The sequence below is a fragment of the Acipenser ruthenus genome, chromosome 25 (assembly GCF_902713425.1).
Source record: "Acipenser ruthenus chromosome 25, fAciRut3.2 maternal haplotype, whole genome shotgun sequence".
NCBI lineage: Eukaryota > Metazoa > Chordata > Actinopteri > Acipenseriformes > Acipenseridae > Acipenser > Acipenser ruthenus.
The window spans coordinates 732,960-754,137 of record NC_081213.1 but is presented as its reverse complement, the minus strand read 5'-3'; the positions used below and the strand labels follow the sequence as shown (position 1 = coordinate 754,137).

The 21,178-nt window shown below is 44.1% G+C and overlaps 2 protein-coding genes across 2 annotated transcripts; both read left to right on the top strand.

Annotated features, from left to right (window-relative positions):
* The first annotated feature begins 10,986 nt into the window (after nt 1–10,986).
* On the top strand, nt 10,987–15,379 carry LOC117414227 (gap junction beta-4 protein-like). The gene is made up of 2 exons (XM_034024040.3): nt 10,987–11,175; nt 11,862–15,379. The coding sequence occupies exon 2, from the start codon at nt 11,874–11,876 to the stop codon at nt 12,753–12,755; it is 882 nt and encodes a 293-aa protein (XP_033879931.3). The 5' UTR covers nt 10,987–11,175; nt 11,862–11,873; the 3' UTR covers nt 12,756–15,379.
* A 121-nt stretch (nt 15,380–15,500) lies between these two features.
* Nucleotides 15,501–20,953, top strand: LOC117414226 (peflin-like). Its single transcript, XM_034024038.3, has 5 exons — nt 15,501–15,625; nt 17,655–18,084; nt 18,533–18,688; nt 18,804–18,947; nt 19,415–20,953. Exons 1-5 carry the CDS (start codon nt 15,608–15,610, stop codon nt 19,630–19,632), a joined length of 966 nt encoding a protein of 321 aa, XP_033879929.3. The 5' UTR covers nt 15,501–15,607; the 3' UTR covers nt 19,633–20,953.
* The last annotated feature ends 225 nt before the right edge of the window (nt 20,954–21,178 follow it).

Below are 21,178 nucleotides of genomic sequence, written 5' to 3'. Positions count from 1 at the left end.
AATGTATGGCAAACGCCTCTGATCCAGTGTAAATGACAGCTGCAGGGAGATATATGGTGACAGCACTGGGTCATCAAACAGGGAATGCATTCTCAGAGGCAGGCAGCCCGGTTTAATAACCTCCACTTTCCACAGCAGAGTAACCAGGGACATTTGTTGATGCACAGAAGGTATCTGGAGGAAGACAAATATGTTTATTGCATTTTAGTCATCTGAAAGATTAAGGCATGTGTCTCTACCAGCCCGTGCAAATCTAAAACAAGGTGATAAGGTTTTTGTTTTGCTTGGTATTAAAATGTAGATTTGAAAAGTAACCCTCTCCTGGCACACACAGAGTGATGTTTCAGAGTCTTCTGAAGGCAGAGGTAGGAATTTCAATATAGGAAGGGGTTGCACAATATAAATCAAGGGGTATCATTGCACAGTATATATCGAGGGGTCTCATTGCACAGTATATATCGAGGGGTCTCGTTACACAGTATATATATCAAGGGGTCTCGTTGCACAGTATATATCAGCCTCTGAAAAGAGACAGAAAAGAAAGCTGCTGTTGTGGTTGTCCATTGGAATTAGTCTGTGAGTTTTAGCTCTTTGAATTCGTGCTTCTAACTCTGCCAATAAAATGTGCTGCGTTCGGGGGCAGGGGACAGGCAGCATCAGGCTTCTCTGTCCATAAAAAAAAACATTGAATCTGATTTTTCCAGCAGACCTCAAGTCCACCTTAATGCGAAATCAATTTGAATTGATTGTGTTTGTTCTCTGTTTAGGCTTCTTGCAGCTTCTTGAAAAAGGTTTTCGGATGCCTGCAGGCATCCTTCCGTTTCAGATCCGCTGTCCTACATCATTATGCAATAAAAAGAACAATCAGCACATTTGATGGCAGTTGATTTGCAAAAAGTGTTTAATGTTTTACTACAATCCACCCAGCCTAGAAGACTCAAAATCACAGACATGCGATTTTCCACAAGAAGTCTTTAGCACAGTGTTTGTGAGCAAATGTAAATGTCATTTTAATACATCTGCCCTTTACTATGTTATGATGTTTGCAATAATTCCGAGAGTTCTGGGTTCGGTTACTTCAGTATTAAATTGTTATCATATTTTCTGTAAGTCTGCCTTCACCTGACTTTGAGCTGGGCTCCAGATCCTTCGTGCCAGCACCGAACAGCTTTCCTCAATCCATTCAAATCATGGGACAATGCAACTCTGCAGTTAACTACCCACACTCATTTTACCCACTGAAACACTTCCACCCCACACCTTCCTGCCATATTAAAAGTAATACTGGTCTTAGGAGACAGACATGCATTGCTCTGTATGAGTTGTTTATTCATCATGTTATCGTTTGGTAGAGATTGCTGGGTCAATATATACATGGTGTGATCTAATATATTCCTCCCTGAAGGTTTCAATTGCAATACTCAAACTGTTTAGAATGTTTTTTTAATATATACACTGTGAATATACTGCATGTCCCAACCATTTTCTTTGATGTTTATATTACCATTTTCTAACAATAGGAGAATAGCCTCAGGCATTATTGTCCATGTATTTGAAGGAAAACACCTTGTGGTTTTTCAGTGTGTTCATCTTTTGATTTGAATCAAAGAGGGGGAGGGGTTGATAAATCACATACAGAGCTCTCTAATGGAGCCCTGGATGAGCCTTAGGGTGGCTGGCTATATTAATGCCAGGCATTGTTTCTAACAGTTAGACCCATTTGTATTAAATGTTGGTAGATTGTGGGGTGTATATAACAATGTAAATACATAGTAATACCTGCTATCGCATGGTAACTACTGGTGGAATGATTGAGAACATGATGTTCCTATGGAATTACATCAGGCTGCTGGTCACAGGGCTGTTTCCATGTTCTTACACAGTAGTTACCGTGCAAGAGCAGTTATTACCATCAGTTACATGGCTATCCATTCCATGGAAAGTGCTGCCAAAATGTTTTTTTGCAATGTAACTAACTAAGCAGTTACATTAAATGCATATGCAGGAACATTCTCATGTTAGTATCAGCACCCGCTGTCACCGGAAATCCCCTTCTTAGCTATTTCCTTTGAGCACCCAATCGAATCTCTTATCAGATTCAAAGTGGAATAGAAATATTAAGCCTGTAACTTTTGCCCTGTAGATTTTGGGCAGCCTGCTCCCTGGTAACACGAAGGGACAATCCACAAGGGCAAGGAGCTATGGAAAGAGCAAGGCCTGGGAGGATCTGTGCCACGCTAGAGCCAGCGTTTGTGTACCAGCACTCTGGAACACTTTAATAAACCAGACAGAAAATAAAGAGCTCTCGTGATTTAGTGTATCTGTCAGCGTTTTTTGGATCACTATATATATATAGATAGATAGATAGATAGATAGATAGATAGATAGATAGATAGATAGATAGATAGATATTATTTTGAATGCAAGCCGGGCATCTAGCATTGCGCTGTGGGTGACAATCGGAAATTAAAAATAATTCAAACAAGACGTCTTTCATTATAACTTCAGATCTGAAATGATATTCTAATGAAGTTCCCTTTCAGAGCAAGTTAGCGTCTGGTTTGGAACTTTGGTACTTAGTCCCCCAAAGTGTGTTTGAACTTTCTGTCTATTGAAATAACTTTTTATCATTAAGGTTTTGCTTCATATACAGCAAAGGGTATTGTAAAGATCGCCAGTAATCACATGTAGTCATCCGATGTCTGGTCGATATTAAAGGCATTCACCACGATTACGTAAGATCAAGTTAAAACTTTGGGAACATTTCAAAATGCAAGCTTGGGGTGTCTAATGAGTCACACTCTAGCTATGGACACACCAGCCTGCAACACTGCATGAGCAACGTGAGCAGATCCCGTGTCCATTTACTGCATCACAAAGTCTGCTCTGCTCATAGTCCCAGCTGGAAACAGCTAGTGTTGGGGGCACAGTTTGCTGGAGCCCCTGGGTTTGTTTCATGTTCTGTAGCATCAACGCGCTTCGTTTTATTCTCGGTGAAGAATATCGCTCTGCTTGTCTGCCGGCTGTGCGTTTCTGCTAAGTGGCCCCGTTCGCGTTGGGCGCTCATGTGCAGTCAGGTGATGTGATATATTAATAACAAGCCTGACACAGCACCTGTCGAATTGGCAGCTCTCCACTCCTGACAGTCGTGTGCCATTACCTGGAGTGGTGCTTCTTTTGTTTGGGCTAAATAAGCATTTACTGAACGCCCAATTAGCTCTTCAAACAGAAGCACGTCCCCTATTTCAGTGGAGGCTTCAAGCTCCAGATGTTCAGAACTAAATGAACTTTGCAAAGCAGGTTTTATTCATGGTTTATACTGAACCCTAAGTAAGGAAATCAAAACAAGTAGAGCTTGAAATATGCAATGCGTGAGTCTACAGATGCACTAAAGCTGAAGACAGTGGCAATGCATTGATTCTCCACTAAGAGGAGATGACACTGTCGCTACCTACAAAGGCATGAGGTTGCAATTACAGTGCGAACCTTTTCACATTATGACATCATAATGCACACCGGTAACCCATTGTTTGATCATGACTATTCGTCAGACAGATAGTTTGCCACCATATGACCATAAATATGCAAATCTAGATTTACCTAAACACCCCTCATTAGCAAACTATCAGCATACGCAGCTACTAAACTTCACTATTTTGTTTTTAATATGCACAGCCTATTTGCATTTTTAAGACTGCACATGCATGCAGTACTAAGAACAGTGTTTCCCCAGTGGTAAAAACATAATGGGTTTCAGTTGAGAAAAAATAAACACTTCAAATTGTAAAGCTTGATTTATCACATCGTATCATACTGTTTCAATTCGGAAAGCGCTGCTTTGGATAAGTTAATCTGCCCTGGCCTTCCTTCCTTCCGTCCTTTCTTCTTCTCTGATTGCTGAGGGATCCTTGCCTGCCTGGGGAGACAGCAGTGTAAAACCCTGTGTAGTACAAGCTCTAAACGCTGCTGCTCTTTAAGGTTTTTGTAACCGTGCACATTAGCCATTTGCTCTTCTGTCACACAGATTACTGTTGTCGGAGGTAAGCCGGGCGCAGAAACTGACGTCCTGGCATTTCCTATTACAGACACACACCACGCAGGCAGACTCACATGGCTGTGAGCTTATGTCTGCTGACCCTCCTGCTTTCAAACACTTAAGCTGTTCACTTCACACAGTCATTCACTGCTAACCCAAAACAGCACTCACATAACTGCCATAGAACAGTCTGGATTTCTTACTAAAAAGCACGTTTTCTGTGTTTAACCTAGAAGTGACCTCATAAATGAATAGTGTAGGCACTGCACATCCATTCACCTTATACGTCTCAAATGTATAGTTTATATATGTGTGTGTGTGTGTGTGTGTGTAACAGGACAGAGGCTAGGCGTGGACCAGCGACCCCACACACAGCAAGCAAGTGTCTTAACCGCTATACAAAAAAAAAGGGTGCAGGGCCCCTCTGTAAATGAGAATCCGTTGCTGTGAGTTGGATCCAGCCCTGCTTGTGGGCTCATTTCCGGCTGCTTGATCGCACAGGTCTGCAGCCTCTCGTTCGGCACTCCAGCACCTTTTTGACAGCCTGCTGACAGAAAAATAGGACACCTGCATCTGGGCTGTTTTTTTTTTTTTCAAAACGCTCCAAGCAAATTTTTTTTGTTTGTTTTACATTTCTAAGAGCTAATCAATGTTTTATATTCTTTAAAAAGAAAAGAAAGGAAGATAAGAAAGGATGAAACTCCCCCCTCCTCCTACCCTTCTCTGTCTCCCTTTCTCCCTTTGGCAAGCCACGTGTAATCTTCTTTTGGTGTTTGTGTTTGATGATTAAACTCGCTTATAGAAGAATGAACCCCTTTTCAGAGAAGATAATTAACAGGGCTTGTTTTCTTATAAGAGTAAATGATTAATGCTAGTTTGGAGAGGCTTTGGAGGTAATTAAAACAATAACAAGTTTTTTTATGTGATTATTTTTGTGAATTAAACAGAGCTGTTGTGGATAGAGCAGAAAGCCAAGATCGGCTCAAACGCCTTCCTTCATTCATTAAAAAAATACTAAAAGAAAAAGTAGAAGACATGTTTTATATTTTATGAGGCTCAAGTGGACACGTCTTTGCACGCCGTTACAGTTATTTTACCCATTTCTGGGTTATTTATCTTCACAAAGCTGAAATCTGAAGGTCACTTAAAAGATCAGTGAAGACCTCCATTCAGTCAAACTTTTCAAGGAAGCAGTGTTCAGGTCGAAGTGTTTTTAAATCCAGCATGTTGAAATGATTTTCTGAGGTCTGTTCTGCTTGCTTCTTTTGTCAGAATTGTTAGATATCCCACCGCTGCCACCAACTGTAAGAAATCAACGCCTGCAACCAGTGAACACTCTGCCTTCTGGCAACCAAACTAGGATTACTGTGCTGAAGTGATACTACCTCAATCTAGCAGGTAGGAGATCCATATGTTCGCTTGGCCGACCCATTTGTTTCCTCTAGATACAGCACACTGTGACAATTCTGTGCTGGTCCAGAACAACCCCTTTTAAAGGGTTATCACAGTCATTTTGCCTATGGTCATACTCTGCATTTACCATAGTTTAACATGGTTTGCAGTGTTTTTTAATATGCTTCACCATGCTTTCAATATGCTTTATTACACTTTGCCATGCTTTTACTTTGATAAATGTTTGTAAGAGTTGCAAAATAATGAAAATCTAAATATATAATCTATCCAACGCTAATTGCAAACACCAGGATCTAAAGACTACTGCGCTTCATTCATTTTGATTTATTACCAACAGGAACGGGTGTGGGTGGCAGTTTGAGGTGTCATTGGTATCATAAAAGCATTTGACAGCTTCAGATATATTTAGCCCACATTTAACCTATTGTTCGAGCCTGCTGAGCCAATACTGTCATACAGGACTCTGGGATAAAACACCTGGATTTGTTGATCCAGCGCTTTCATAGATAGTGACTTGCGGGAAAAGAGAAAAGGACGGATCTCACTGCAATTGCCTGCAACTGTGCAACACAAATGAAAAAGGTCGAAAGCTCTTCTTCAGAAATGAAATGAACTGCACTGTAATTGAAACTCGACTGGTGTAGCAGTCTAGCAGTGGCAGCCTCACCCTGTTGCAGCAGTGCTTTCATTAACCCTTGGTAAAGAGCCCTTGCACTGGCACTATAGCTCGACTGCCGCATTGCCAATAAAGATAATTTGTTAAGGGCTTGTTACTGTGTATTTGTATACTCTGGATGAGGCTTGCAAGTCTTTCAAAACGCCCCCAGATGTCTTGTCACAGACACACACAGACACACACAGACACACAGACCTCTCTGTGCAGCCCAGCAGCTAGGCTTACTGGCATTAGCTTTTCATCCCCAATTTAAAATGTTATTTTTTTTATTTATCTCATTAGAAAGAGCATGTAGACCTTCAGGGCACCATCAAAAACATTGTGAAGAAGAGACTCTACTGCCATCTAGTGCATAAAACAAATCTATCTATCTATCTATCTATCTATCTATCTATCTATCTATCTATCTGTCTGTCTGTCTGTCTGTCTGTCTGTCTGCATATCTGCTAGCTCACTTGCATTTCTCTCACTATAATCTCTACAGGGTTGGAGCACAGAGCAACAAACATTTTGCCTCCAGGGAAACCCTCCCCGTTTATTTAGTTAGTTTTGATTTTGACATGAAGTTAAACTTCGATTATAAAGAAAACTTTGATTGTAAAGAAATATAGATATGGTTTGTTTAGGTGAATGCTCTGGTATTATACTTGGATAGGACCAGTAGATAATAATAATAATAATAATAATAATAATAATAATAATAATAATAATAATAATAATAATAATATACAGTATTACCGCTGTGCAGGGTCACAAATCCCACAGCCCCCGGCACAGCACTAGAACACATGCATCAGTGGCTCCCTTGAATTGTCTGAAACAGTTCAGATGTGACAAACGGGGTCTGACTGTAAGTAATGGACAGGAAGGCACTGCACAGCGGGGAAGGTGAGCTGGTGCTACACGCATGGCCGTGCTGTCACACAGCCTCCAACTCGAACACTACTGGCCTTCAAATCTCACACTAGCATCTCAAGAACAAAATGATGTGCGCACTTCACCACATGCAAACTGTGAACCCCAGACTCCAAAAACTAGACCTGCAAAGCTGTAGAATCTTCTTACAGTTCTTGTGGTTTATCATGTCACTAGAACCCCTCAATGGAATTAGAATCTTATTACTCACAGTTGGGTGAGCATCATTCTTTCCTTCTGTTTGTTTTGTTTTGTTGTGTGAAACTATGGTCCAACATCCACACCCTTGGGGTTTGAAATGTATCACCTCTCAGCCTCAACATCTAACAAGACAAGCAAGCCCCTGCTCTGCTGTTCACAGTGTGCAGTGTGCCGTGCAGTAACAGACCACTGAATAATTGAGAATCAGAAACCACAGTGCATCAACACTGTGTCCTTGCGTTCTCTGATAAATAAATGCTGCAAAACTACAGTAGCAACGATCGCAGCCTTCCTTCCCCGAAGCCGCTTCCTGCAGATTCTTTTAAAAAAGCAATCAGATCAAAGTGATTCTGGCAGACAGCGGATGATTGCGACTCAGTTGATTCTCCCTGTCATTGATGACAGCCGTGCGGTCTGCCACACAGAGGAGAAAGCGCTCTTCATGCACAGGCCTGGCATTTCCCGTAATAAGCTCCGAATAGTTTATCTTTCAGCAGCAGCGTGTTTGGTCTACGGCACACAACTCCGGGAGCTGAAATCCGACTTCGACTGATCAAGCCTTGCAGGAAACAAAATGCAATCTGATTAGCAAACTGTGACAGTATTTATGTGCACTCTCTCGTAATAGATAGATCCGTTACAGTTTTAAGATTGATATCTAAAGACACGTATTTTATAACTTAAAATAAAGCTCAAGCTGTTGTCGTTCGTCTAAGTGTCTAGCCCCTGAGCGGCGTGTGTAAGGCAGTCACGGTTGAAGGCCAGGGAAGGCGTGGATGGTTGTCACCCCTCCAGTGCTCCGGCTTTGTTGACACCCTCCACTCACTGAAAAACCAAGAAACAAAACCTTGGGGGCTTTCTCAAATACCGTGAGCGGTGCGCTCGCCGTGGGGCCTCTAATTGCCTCGTGTCAATTAACTTGCTGCTCTGATTGCGCCGTTTCCACTAACCACACTAATTAAGATCCCTGCTGAGAGCTCTTAACGAGAGCCACTGATGACCCGAGTCTACACTAGAGGTCCAAAAACATTCAAGTTAATCAGTGAGGGGGCGACAAAGGAAATAAGTTAAAGACACAGTCAACCAAAGGTGTTGCGTTAAGACTTTATTTGTAATTATTCATTACTAAATGAGCAATTAATTAAGGATTACACAGAGATTCGGATGTTGTGGGCTATGTTTTCACTCCAGCATTCACTCCAGTCTTTAACTAACGCCTGCTAACAAAAGCTAGTGATTTTTTAAAAAATTGTGGCGTGTTCAGCTCTCCAAAGCTGTTTTCTTTTTGTTGTTTTTTTTACTTTTCTATAAATCATCTCGTGAAAACATGACCCATTGGCGCTTGCAGCTCATGAATCCTGGTGAAGACAGGGTTAGAAGTCTGTTCAATTTTCTTTTCTCAATGCACTGTGTGATGCAATGAAACAGTAACAATACCTAGTGTATTTACACCCTCTAGTGGTAAAGAATATCTTCAGAATATGAAGGCTAGAAAAATCTCTCTCTCTCTCTCTCTCTCTCTCTCTCTCTCTCTCTCTCTCTCTCTCTCTCTCTCTCTCTCCAATTACAATTAAAATATCCTGAATGAATAGCGACATACGGAATGAAACCAAGATCATTATAGCACAGTTGGCCCCTTGTCATCGCACAGCAACAAAGAAAAGAGGATTTATTAAAAAAAAAAGAGAGGGAGTGGGGAGAGAGAAAAGAGAAGTTAATTATCTCAGGGAGGGAGATGACGTTGCCGTCCTTGCTGTGTAAAAGCTGACGTCACTGCAGGAGTTCTCTGGGTGTGCGGTGTGTGAAGCGTTTTCACAAGCGCTGTTAATGAGGCACATTGCAGGCGTTCAGATTGAACTGCAGTGATACGACGTTTAGATGTACCTGTGTGTGAACGGGGAGGGGTAAAGCCATCTCCAACTTCCTATATTACAAATACAAAAAACAGCCCTCGTGCTACTTTCTGAACTAGACTCTTGTAAAAGTTTGCATTTCTTTCAGGCATACTTTACCATGCCCGTAACTTGCTTTGTCCATCAGCCTCCAATAAGCTTGATCGTGATCTTAACAGGCTTTTACCGTGTTTTAATTTCAGAGCCATATTTATGATATAATAAGACAGCAGATGTCTTTGTATGAGGATTTTAATGTTTTGCAGTTCATCTGCATAATCCTTGCTGCTACCACTAATAATAACGTGGTGTTCAAATCTTGCAAATTGCTTATTTGAAGCATGCATGTATCCCTTGCCTCATCCCTGCAGAACCCTGGCATGTTTTGCACTGCGCAGGCGTGTGTTCCGTGCTGATCATTGGATCCTCTTTGCACAACTCTTGCTGCATTGACGGTCTCGCACTCCCTGCTTGATCCGAGCCTGGTCTTTGTGTTTGTATCGGTACGGGCAGTTGCTTTCACACAGTGAGCGGTTTGAATGCTAGAACTATTAAACTAAATGTGACTACCTAAGAGGAATGCTGTATTGTTTTGTTCAGGTTAAAGAACACTTGTCTTTTTGTCTGGCTGCCATTTATGTAAATCAGTTTCACAATTAATTCCTAAGCATTATGTGTCTATAAACGTAGGCTTGGATCAGTCACAACAAATTGTTTCCATGAAAAATCCTTGTTGTTGCAACCGTGACCAGAGGAACGCATGAGTCACGAGAGTGTGGAGAAACATCCCATCAGAGGAGGGAGGGAGTGGGCGGGAATGTGACCTTGAATCTCTGAGCTAACACCTCAGGATTCTTCACAGACACACATCTGACTCCCCCCAGTCTCTCCGAGGCCCCGAGAGAGGACAGAGAAGGGATAGCGGAGACTGTAATTGTTAAGACAGGAGTCCCACGATGGTTGTGGTCAGTGGACCACTCTCTTCAGCTGTTAACATCAGCCCTCACATCTACATCAGGACTGCACTGAAGATCAAAGTCTGTTGGATCCCGTAATTGCAGAAGCACGGCAGTGGTTTCTGTTCTGCAATTTAACACAATGGTTTAGTACAGTCTGTTCTCCAATATGCAAAAGGTTTTGATGAGTCATCATGACCACTTACAGGTTTTGTTTTGTTTTGTTTAAACCACGTGAATGAACAAGTCGGTGACATCGCTCTGACGAAGGCCCGCCCACAGGCCTTTCATTCCCAGCCCAAAGGAAAGAGATGCAGTTTTTTTCCAGACAAACCAGTCTGTTTAATTGATTTAAATAATCTCCATCAATGACAGCAGTCCTTTGTGTTCCAAGACTGTGACAAACAAACTGCATTTACTTTGACTGCTTTTCTGTCTTTCAACCAACCGTTTGTGTATTTAAGAAAGTGAACAAATACGCCAGGGGGGATCCAATCACAACGTTATAACTCGTCGGTCAGTTATTTCATTTGTTTGGATAGACTAACATTATGCACGCAACTGGCCTAGAAGCCCTTATAGAAGTTCCAAAGCACAGTCAAAGCATGATAAAGCATAGAATAGCGAGGTATGGTATATTAATGAAGCAGGGAAATGTCTCTGCCACCCCTGCCTCCTCTCAGACTGTATAAAGGCATGCTTGCAGTATCATGTGTTTCTTTCCAAACTTCACATGCGAGTCCTGTGTGGTGCAGGGACCTGCAGACCACAGGTGGGGTTCATGACATTGAAACATGAAACAGCAGAACGTGACACTGATGTACCGTCCAGCCCCGAGCCGTCACACAGGCACAGGTATCAGGTGACCGTGGCTTGCAGTGTGTCTGAATGTGCAGCAGGTTTCTGCGCTGTCTCTAGGTATGCGCAGTCAGTGCTTTGCCATCCCGCCCATGCAAAGGTGTGTGAGTGCTTTCTACTGCATTCCTGTTTGTCTGCATTTCAGAGAAGCTCTTTTTGTTCATCGGAGACTGGCAATCCAGCAGCTGTTTAACCTCGCTGCTCTTTATTGAACTTGTCAGATAGCAGGTAAGATTATAATCAACCTTTCTGGGTTTTTTTAAAAAAAAATTGTTTTGCTTTGTATTTATTTCTGTATGTATTTGAGGTTTGTAATCAGATTGTATCACTGTACCCTGGTGTGAAAGTTGATATTGGTTCGGAAATGATCAAGCCCTTTTATGTTTCTCAATGTTTATGGAATAAGAAATATTAAGTACCCAGGAGGCTTTTACTTGACATTCTGATTTGCTAGTTTGTGTATCAAGAACATCTATATATATATATATATATATAGAGAGAGAGAGAGAGAGAGAGAGAGAGAGATGAGAGAGACAGAGACAGAGACAGAGACGAGAGAGAGAGATATGCAAACACACACATATGCAAATATATTACTATACTTCAAGTTCATCTACATTATATATTACTGACAATTATACATTTATGCCTCATTTATTAGAACATATCAAGTTCCTTGATTTTTTTTTTTTTTGACATAGTTCCGGTTCAGAAGTTAGTTATTTTTTTATGTATTGTTATTGTACATGTTTGTGTGTTTTTGTTTTACTTATTCATTTGATTTAATTTCATTTCGGGCATTTTGTCAGTACAAATGACAAATGTTTCAGCTAATGTCCTTTCTTCTTCTTCTCCTCTTCTTCTTCTTCTCCTTCTTCTTCTTCTTCTTCTCCTCCCGCTCTCCCTCTTCGCAGCGCTGTGCCGTGATGAACTGGACTGCGCTGGAAGGTCTGCTCAGCGGGGTCAACAAGTACTCCACGGTGTTCGGCCGCGTGTGGCTCTCGGTGGTCTTCGTCTTCCGAGTGCTGGTGTTCGTGGTGGCGGCGCAGAAGGTGTGGGGCGATGAGTCCAAGGACTTCGTCTGCAACACGAAGCAGCCCGGCTGCACCAACGTCTGTTACGACAGCATCTTCCCCATCTCCCACGTGCGCCTCTGGGCCCTGCAGCTCATCTTCGTCACCTGCCCCTCCTTGCTGGTGGTGGCTCACGTCAAGTACCGCGAGATCAAGGAGCAGAAGTATGCCAAAGCCCACAAGGGCTCCCACCTCTACGCCAACCCCGGGAAGAAGCGTGGCGGGCTCTGGTGGACCTACTTCTTCAGCCTGGTCTTCAAGGCCGGCTTCGACGCAGCCTTCCTCTACATCCTCTTCTACATCTACCACGGCTATGACATGCCCCGGCTCTCCAAGTGTGAGCTGGAGCCCTGCCCCAACGTGGTGGACTGCTTCATCTCCCGCCCCACCGAGAAGAAGATCTTCACCATCTTCATGGTGGTCACCTCGGCACTGTGCATCTTCATGTGCGTCATCGAGATGCTCTACCTGGTAGGCAAGCGCTGCCAGAAGATCATGAGGATGAGTAAGCAGAACGAGAGGTATCTCCTCTCAGAGTCCAGCCAGCCTGGATTCATCCAGCTCTACCAGCCCGTTCCGCTCAACAACAGCAGCGCCAAGGAAGGCAAGAAGGTGGTGAAGGTGCCAGCGCAGGTCAACAATTCCACCCTTGAAACTGGGACCGGTTTAAGTGTGCCACACGGTGCTTCCCAGTCCACTTCATCTTGCACTGCAGGACCTGCTTCACCAAACTGAAGCAAACCTTCTGTCACCTTTTTAAAGAGCTGCTCAGCACACCTTTAACGTAGCTGAAACTGGAACGATCCGGGTGGAAATATTTACATAACCAGAAAAATACGTTAGTGATTTTTATTTGATTTTTGGAAGTTATGGCTCCATCCAGCACTTTTTATTTGAAGGTGTCAGTCGTTGGGTTCTGTATGAAGGATCTAAACCGCGACAGGTCTTAATGCCACCAGCCTAACATTTCTAAACCCCAGTGCACTTTATTCTGATTGGATGTTAAAAAAGTGGCTCAATTGAAACTGGATTTAAATGGAATTAAAAAGCACCTGTATTACAGATGTGCCACTGTTTGATGTTTCAACAAATGCACCATTATTTTGTGTTACTATTATTATTTTTTATTTTATTCATTGTAGTCACCTTTAGCTTTTTAGCTACCTAGTTTGTGGTTGAGGTTTCACAGTCTGGTATTCAAAGGATTCGGTTTTGCATGCGAGGCGGGCTTGTCTTTACAATACCAAACATTGTGCCAATGGCTGAAAAACAAAACACAATAATTCAGCAGGGTGCATCTCAGGCGGAACTACTCTCAGCAGCCCTTCTGCCCTTCTGCGCCACACTGCTCTTTTGTTGGACTGTACTGAGTAGGCATGCACAACGGAGGTAAGAGGCAGGGTTAGCCATGGGCCTGGAGCCAGAGCAGAGCTGGCGCTGAGGATGCTGGAGCCAGAGCAGAGCTGGCGCTGAGGATGCTGGAGCCAGAGCAGAGCTGGCGCTGAGGATGCTAGACCGGAGCAGAGCTGGCGCTGAGGATGCTGGACCGGAGCAGAGCTGACGCTGAGGATGCTGGAGCCAGAGCAGAGCTGGCGCTGAGGATGCTGGACCGGAGCAGAGCTGACGCTGAGGATGCTGGAGCCAGAGCAGAGCTGGCGCTGAGGATGCTGGACCGGAGCGGAGCTGGTGCTAAGGATGCTGAACCGGAGCAGAGCTGGCGCTGAGGATGCTGGACCGGAGCAGAGCTGACGCTGAGGATGCTGGACCAGAGCAGAGCTGGCGCTGAGGATGCTGGACCGGAGCAGAGCTGACGCTGAGGATGCTGGAGCCAGAGCAGAGCTGGCGCTGAGGATGCTGGACCGGAGCGGAGCTGGTGCTAAGGATGCTGAACCGGAGCAGAGCTGGCGCTGAGGATGCTGGACCGGAGCGGAGCTGGCACTGGGTCACTGGAGCGCTCTGGAGCTTGGAGCCGGGGCTGAGGTTCCGGGAGCACCTCCATTATTTCCTGCTTTTCACATTTTAAGCAAACAGGGTATTGTCATGTTCAGATATCCGTTGAGGATTCAGACGTGTATTTCAATATATGTTAATTTGCAAAACGTTATCTCAGTCATTGTATGTAACACTATTAAAGTATCCTGGAAGTAAGAAAGTCCAGACTTTACCCTTGTGAATTAATTACAAAGGATGCCATGCAGCAGTGACAGTTAAAAATGATGATGATTATTGCTGTTATTAATGCTGTTGTTCATGTAAATGTAACACTGCACTGTACAATGTGTGTGTCTGTTTACTCACTGCTACTCACACAAGCACATCCTGGCATGTCCTGGCTTGCCTCTCTGTGTACTTGTTTTGTATGTGATCGTAGCAGTTCTGTGCCTGGCTGGTTCTTATGTATTTTGAGAGGCGTGTTTTCTATATTAGTAGAAACATCAACTCTAAGCATGTTAGGAGCTTGTGATGGTCAACAGTGTAATCAGTCTGCACTGCGACTTCCTAAAACAACTCCCAGCGGACATGAAAGGAATCTGCGTGGTGTTTATTTTATACTGTGTGTTTATTAACCCAGCATGTGTGATGTTCATGCTGGATATTTGCAAGTTAAAGTCGCCAGTATACTATTCCTCTGAGTCACAGTCTCTGAGCGAGTCTCAGCGAGCCTGATCAATGAAACACTGAAACAATGACTTCAAGATTTGCAACAGAAAACCTCTGACAAACTCAATGTTTCAAAGAAGGAAGAAGTTACAGGTGCCCTCCCTTTACACTGGCCTCATTGCTGAAAGGTCGCTCAGAGACCCCAATGGTAGCCTGTGCTGGGTGTTTGATAGAACATACCACACATCCATTAGTGCAGAAACAGCAAAGGACTGAAGATTAAGAAGAACACACGCCATGGGACAGTAAACAGATAACAACAAAAAAATGAAACGTCATGAAAATCAGAGGTCACACGTAGCGCTGCGCTTTCAAAACCCCTGCCAAAGCTAACTACAGTAAAAGCAAAGTGGAATAAAGGGTACTGAAAGCCTGGGAAAGCATCGGCAAGCATTGTAAACCACAGAGAGGACAGGATGAACTCTGCCTGGATGTTTCAGCTATTATTATTATTATTATTATTATTATTATTATTATTATTATTATTGTTAGCACCGGCTTTAAAATTAGCGTTTCTTTTATTTAGATCAGAATGTATCTCTTTTCGCAAAACGTCCACATCTTTCCATACGGTACGTCATCGTCTGCATTTCCAAGCGATGAATCACAATCGCCGCTCCCTCCGCTTTTGTCAAGGGTGGCATTTTGTGGGTCGGTCGGGCTGGATAAACGAACCGCAACACCAAAGAACGTATTGCTAAGCGACCGAAACTGAACTCGTAGTATGATAGTACATAGCTTCACACGGCCGTCTCGAATACCGGCCAATCCGGTTATGCGTAAAGGATCATCTGCACCAATCCGGGTAAGGCTGTATGGGATTTAAACGAACCTGATTGACACTCCCTCTGACCAATCCAGTGTCAGCAGGCGTGGCGTCTGTAGATCTACTGTCCCGGTGCGTCAGCAGTGACGTCATTTCAGAAATGGCAAATTACGGACAGGTAAGCGCGGCGCAGCTTCCGGGGTCGAGTGTTTTTCAGGGTTTGTTTTAAGAAATAATATTATGTCGTTTTTGATACTTTTTATAGACGACATGAAACGCCCGGAGTTATATTCCACTTCTGCTTTAAAAAAAAAAAAACAACGAAACTTAAATTTGAATATGTGTGTTTATTTTAAGCTGTAAAGACGAGTTCACGGAAGCGTATGTTCTTGTATATGTTGTGTAAGATACGAATTCTTAGGCTTCGGTTTCAGTGGATTTGCACAGATTTTAAGTCTCTTATCTAGCCAGGGATGGGAACAAGACTCCCACTGCATATTACACAGATTATTCGGTGTGCTGGTTTCATGGAGGGAAACCACGTCCGGTGCTCCAGGGTCCAGGGTCCGGGTTTAACGAAGGCAAAGCCAGCACGGATCGGTTTGTGGTGTGGAGTGGACAGCAATGAGAGAAACCTCTTTGGAAGACTGCAGTAAACAGGCAGGCTTCAGTGTTACATGAAGCACGTCTAAACACATTTCTTATTCCATTGTTATTTATTTATTTGGCGGACGCCTTCATCCAAAGCGATTTACAGGCGTTACAGAGCAGCACAGGGTTACAATGCAAGATTCAGATTTAAATACAGTGCAGTTTACAGCAAGTGCAAATAATACTGTTAAAATACAATGTGAAATAGGGTGTAAAAAGTTAGGATGTCAACAAGTTATATCTACAATGACATATTAGTATGTCTGTGTGTGTATATATATATATATATATATATATATATACACACACACACACACACAGTAGTCCATCGTGTGTCTGACTGCGGTGTGACCAGAGTAAAGTCAGATGAATGAATCCTGTTTTAAATACCATTATACACAGCTGTAACAGTTACTATATTATTATTATTATTTATTTCTTAGCAGACGCCCTTATCCAGGGCGACTTACAATTGTTACAACATATCACATTATACATTATTTCACATTATACAGATATCACATTATTTTACATACAATTACCCATTTTTACAGTTGGGTTTTTACTGGAGCAATCTAGGTAAAGTACCTTGCTCAAGAGTACAACAGCAGTGTCCCCCACTGGGGATTGAACCCACAACCCTCCGGTCAAGAGTCCAGAGCCCTAACCACTACTCCACACTGCTGCCCACAGTTATTGTTTTGAGATTCAGCTTTTATTAGAGAGCTCCCCTAAATCCCTTGTTTCGAAAGGTTCAGTGTATTAATGCTTGTGCCGGTAGCCGTCTGCCGTGTGGGTGCGTGCATTCGCTGCTGGGGTTGAAGTTGATACGCCCCCCGCAGGCGAACACGATTTATTTACATATCAACACAGCAGCAGTGGTAGTACATACAACACAGTGTGAGAAAACTATAGTGGGATCTAAAAACTCTGGACTAATCTTCTCTGTTCAAAAATAAACCAACTCCAGCTACTCACCCGGCTGTGGGCGGTTTTGACTTCCTTACTCACTCTTCCATATCCAACCTCTGTGTGTCTCTCTCACACACACACACACACACACACACACGCACGTGTCAGTGAATTTCAGCTTCTTTAACCCAGTTGGCATTGGTTCTGCAGCAGCCCTGAGGTGAATAAATGGAAGCTTTTTTAATTCCTAATGCCCTGCTGGGCATCAGCAAAATGGATAGGTTTACGGAAAAATCAAACACTTGTGGGTGATGTCGCTGAAGAGCTTGATCCTGCCAGATAAACGGTTAGGATATGTGACAGGCAGATACGCGACAGATTACTGTGTTTGTAAAAGGATATACCTCAAATAAAATACTTGACGACGTTGAGTCTAATGACCAGTTTCACAGAACTCTATTAGCATTGATCTGTGGACTTCCTTATATCATTAGGGAGTCCAAGATTAGCTCTAATTGGGGTCTGTGAATTAGTAACCATTAAGAACTCTTGAAGAGCCACCAGCAGTTGAAATGTCATCTGTAAAGCCTTTCTAGGATATTTTAAAGCAGGATTTATTTTTCCTTTTCGTTTCTCTTTCTCAGGGTTACCCCAGTTCAGGAGGTCCGGCCCCGGGAGGGGGTTATTACTCTGGACCGCCCCCTGCTGGTGGACAGGCGCCTCCGGGAGGTCAATATGGGGCTGGAGCACCCCCTGGTGGGCCTTACAGCGGTACTGCATCTCCACACAGGGGTCAGTACGGGGGATCAGCTCCCCCTGGTGGTTATTACGGGGGCACTGCGCCTCCGCCAGCTGCGGGGGGTCAGTACGGGGGAGCAGCTCCCCCTGGTGGTGGGCAGTACTACGGAGGCCCTGCTCCTGGCTCTGGGGGGCAGTATGGAGGCCCAGGGGGAGTGGCCCCGGGGGCCCCCTATGGAGGGGCAGCACCAGGAGGGGGGCACTTCGGAGGGCAAGCCCCTGGCGCCCCCTATGGAGGTTATGGCCAGCCCCAGGGACAGCAAGCTCCTGGAGGAGGTGAGATTATATGTATTTATTTCTAACTCTGCTCCAACCTTTTTAATGCTGTAGTCGGGAGTCCTAGGTAAAGACCCTGCAATTTGAGTTCTTATAATGAGAAGACAAGGGCTAGTGGGGCCTTATAATCTCTTTCATGGTATAGAAGGATGCCCCGTAACGAGCAGTGTGGACCTGGAAGACCCTTGCACAAATGAAATCAACCCGCACAGTACAGCACAGTGCAGAAACCAGGACCAGAGGATGCTTAGTTGTTGGTACCGAATCACTGGGATTCAACTTGAGATCGGGAGGAACACTGATGGGCCAAACTGCCTCCTCTCGTTCATAAACCTTCTAATGTTTTTAAGGTGGTGGTCAGAACGCTTGTATGCTTGGATGATAAACACGTTCCTGTCTGTGTTTTTTGAGGCAAGAGTGACGTGTCTCTGTGTGTTTGTGTTTCCAGCTAACGTCCCCCCTGGCGTCGACCCCGAAGCGTTCCAGTGGTTCCAGACCGTGGACACTGACCACAGCGGCTCCATCACCCTGAAGGAGCTGAAGCAGGCCCTGGTCAACTCCAACTGGTCAGCCTTCAACGACGAGACGTGCCTCATGATGATCAGTGAGTACCGCTGCACGACGAGAGAGTCAGCCGGCACTCCTGGGTGGGATTCTGTGATGGTAACAGGGCAGCCCTTGCTATTTAAAGCCTTGCTTGTTTTGATTTCTTGTTGCAGACATGTTTGATAAGAGCAACACTGGGAAGATGGACTTGTTTGGGTTCTCCGGTCTCTGGGGGTTCATGCAGCAGTGGAAGTCTCTGTTCCAGCAGTTCGACCGCGATCGCTCAGGGACCATCAGCGCCAACGAACTGCACCAGGGTGAGTGACTGAGTGAGGGGGCCAGGGATGGGAACAAGACTCCCATTGCATAGCAGTCTGATCCATTCCTGGTGAGACACACCCAAGCTTGTTACCTATGCACACTGTGGCTAATCAAGGTTGCATTAAAACCTGGAATGGGTGAAGCTGCTGTGCAATAGGAGTCTGATTACCACCCCTGGAGGAGGCGCACGCAGCAGGCATGGTAATAGTTTACCAGGTGTTTGTATTCCTCAAATAATTTAAGGTAAAATTTATAAGAAACTAAATCAGGTTGGTGCCTCAACGCTGGTTTACTTGTCTCGGTTTCTTACAGTTTTAACTTTAGAATTCTGATTGAGCATTTTGAAGTTATTAATAATAATAAATCAATCAATCAATAATAATGAGGTTAGGAAAGTTTCATTTTAAGAGGCTCTACCCTGAGCGGTTGGTTCCTACCTAAACCCGTTCCCCTTGCCTTCCAGCCCTGTCCCAGATGGGGTACAACCTGAGCCCTCAGTTCACGCAAAGCCTGGTGTCCCGGGGGAGGCAGTCCTCCATGCAGCTGGACCGCTTCATCCAGGTGTGCACACAGCTGCAGAGCATGACCGGGGCCTTCCAAGAGAAAGACACGGGCATGACGGGCAGCGTGAGGATGAGCTACGAGGACTTCCTGTGCACCTCCATCACCCGCCTGCTTTGAGAGCTGGGCTCCGTGCGCGCGTGTGTGTGTGTGTGTGTGATCCCTCAGGACTGGACTGGGGGGCCAGGGGACCAGCACGGGAATGCTCCAGCGGGGAGGGGAGGGGAGGGGAGGGGGGGCTGTTGCATTAACACACTTCTGAGTAGTGCAGGGAATCAAATATTTGTAATGCAGGTGTGGCTTTGCAGATATCTCAAGCATGAGTTACTATTGTTTTATATGAGGGTACAAAGGTCTGCAGGTCGCTCCCCATTGCTCCCCTACATACAGAAATATCTCCTGTTTTGAGATTGATTTCACCTTTGAGAGGACTGGTCCCCTCCTCTCCATACCCTTCCAGTCCCCTTCAAGTCAGCAAAGCAGAATTTGACCTTTTAAACAATCATGTAAATTGCCTCTCCTTGCACATGGTACAGGGTTTAGCTACCAAGTTAACACCATAGCACTGCAAGGGGCTTTCAGTGAGATTAAGAGGGAAACACTACCTGTATTGTCATTGTATTCATTTCAAATATATAATTCCAGATTGTATTTCCCTTTGTATTCCCTGTTTCTGTGTTATTTTTAAAGCGAGTCATTGCAGATGAATGTTCAGAGGTCACTTTTGGGGGGTGGTAGTGCCATCTAATAAATGAGCAATGAAGGAATAAACCTTTTAAATAATGAAATTAAAAAAAAAACTGAAACCCAAGTACAAGTGCAGCAGCAAATAAGATCTGGGTTTCAAAATTGCCAAACACAGAGAGACCTGTGCATCTAGCACTCAGACACAGAGAGACCTGTGCATCTAGCACTCAGACACAGAGAGACCTGTGCATCTAGCACTCAGACACAGAGAGACCTGTGCATCTAGCACGCAGACACAGAGAGATCTGTGCATCTAGCACGCAGACACAGAGAGATCTGTGCATCTAGCACGCAGACACAGAGAGATCTGTGCATCTAGCACGCAGACAGAGAGATCTGTGCATCTAGCACGCAGACACAGAGAGATCTGTGCATCTAGCACTCAGACACAGAGAGATCTGTGCATCTAGCACTCAGACACAGAGAGATCTGTGCATCTAGCATGCAAACTATTGGAAGCGTGTCAAATACTGCTCATGTTACCTGCTAAAAATGTATACTGTGTGCAAGAACGCAGCGTCTGCAGTAACAGTGCTGGAGCCTCAGTCTCAGATGTTTTGGCAGTGCATTTCGACCATAGAATAATAGTGTAATGCTAAACTGGTACCTATCTTAAAAACGTTTGTGTGCATGTGAAACTGCTTAATGTGCCCTGACTGTCGTGCATAATGAGGTTTCTAATAAATAAATAAATGATGCTGCAAAGAGCTTGACTTACTCTTGTGGTCCAAATATATGCTGTGCTGTAATCAAATTATTTTTTACACCAATAAATAACATGGAAATAGTAACAACAGTGTGTTTTTTGTGTTAATAAAGTTGCTGTATTTTTGCTAACACGCACTTACTGTCCACATGTCGTTATTTCACGGTGTGCAGCTTACTTACATTACTGTTTGTTTGTATTTATTTTTTTCTA

What these genes read in the sequence shown, in the direction of transcription:
- LOC117414227 (XM_034024040.3), top strand. Translation starts at nt 11,874, where the DNA reads ATGAACTGGACTGCGCTGGAAGGTCTGCTCAGCGGGGTCAACAAGTAC.
- LOC117414226 (XM_034024038.3), top strand. An exon ending in GACGTGCCTCATGATGATCA is followed by an intron (nt 18,689 to 18,803) that starts GTGAGTACCGCT and finishes TTCTTGTTGCAG; the next exon opens with ACATGTTTGATAAGAGCAAC. An exon ending in CGCCAACGAACTGCACCAGG is followed by an intron (nt 18,948 to 19,414) that starts GTGAGTGACTGA and finishes CTTGCCTTCCAG; the next exon opens with CCCTGTCCCAGATGGGGTAC.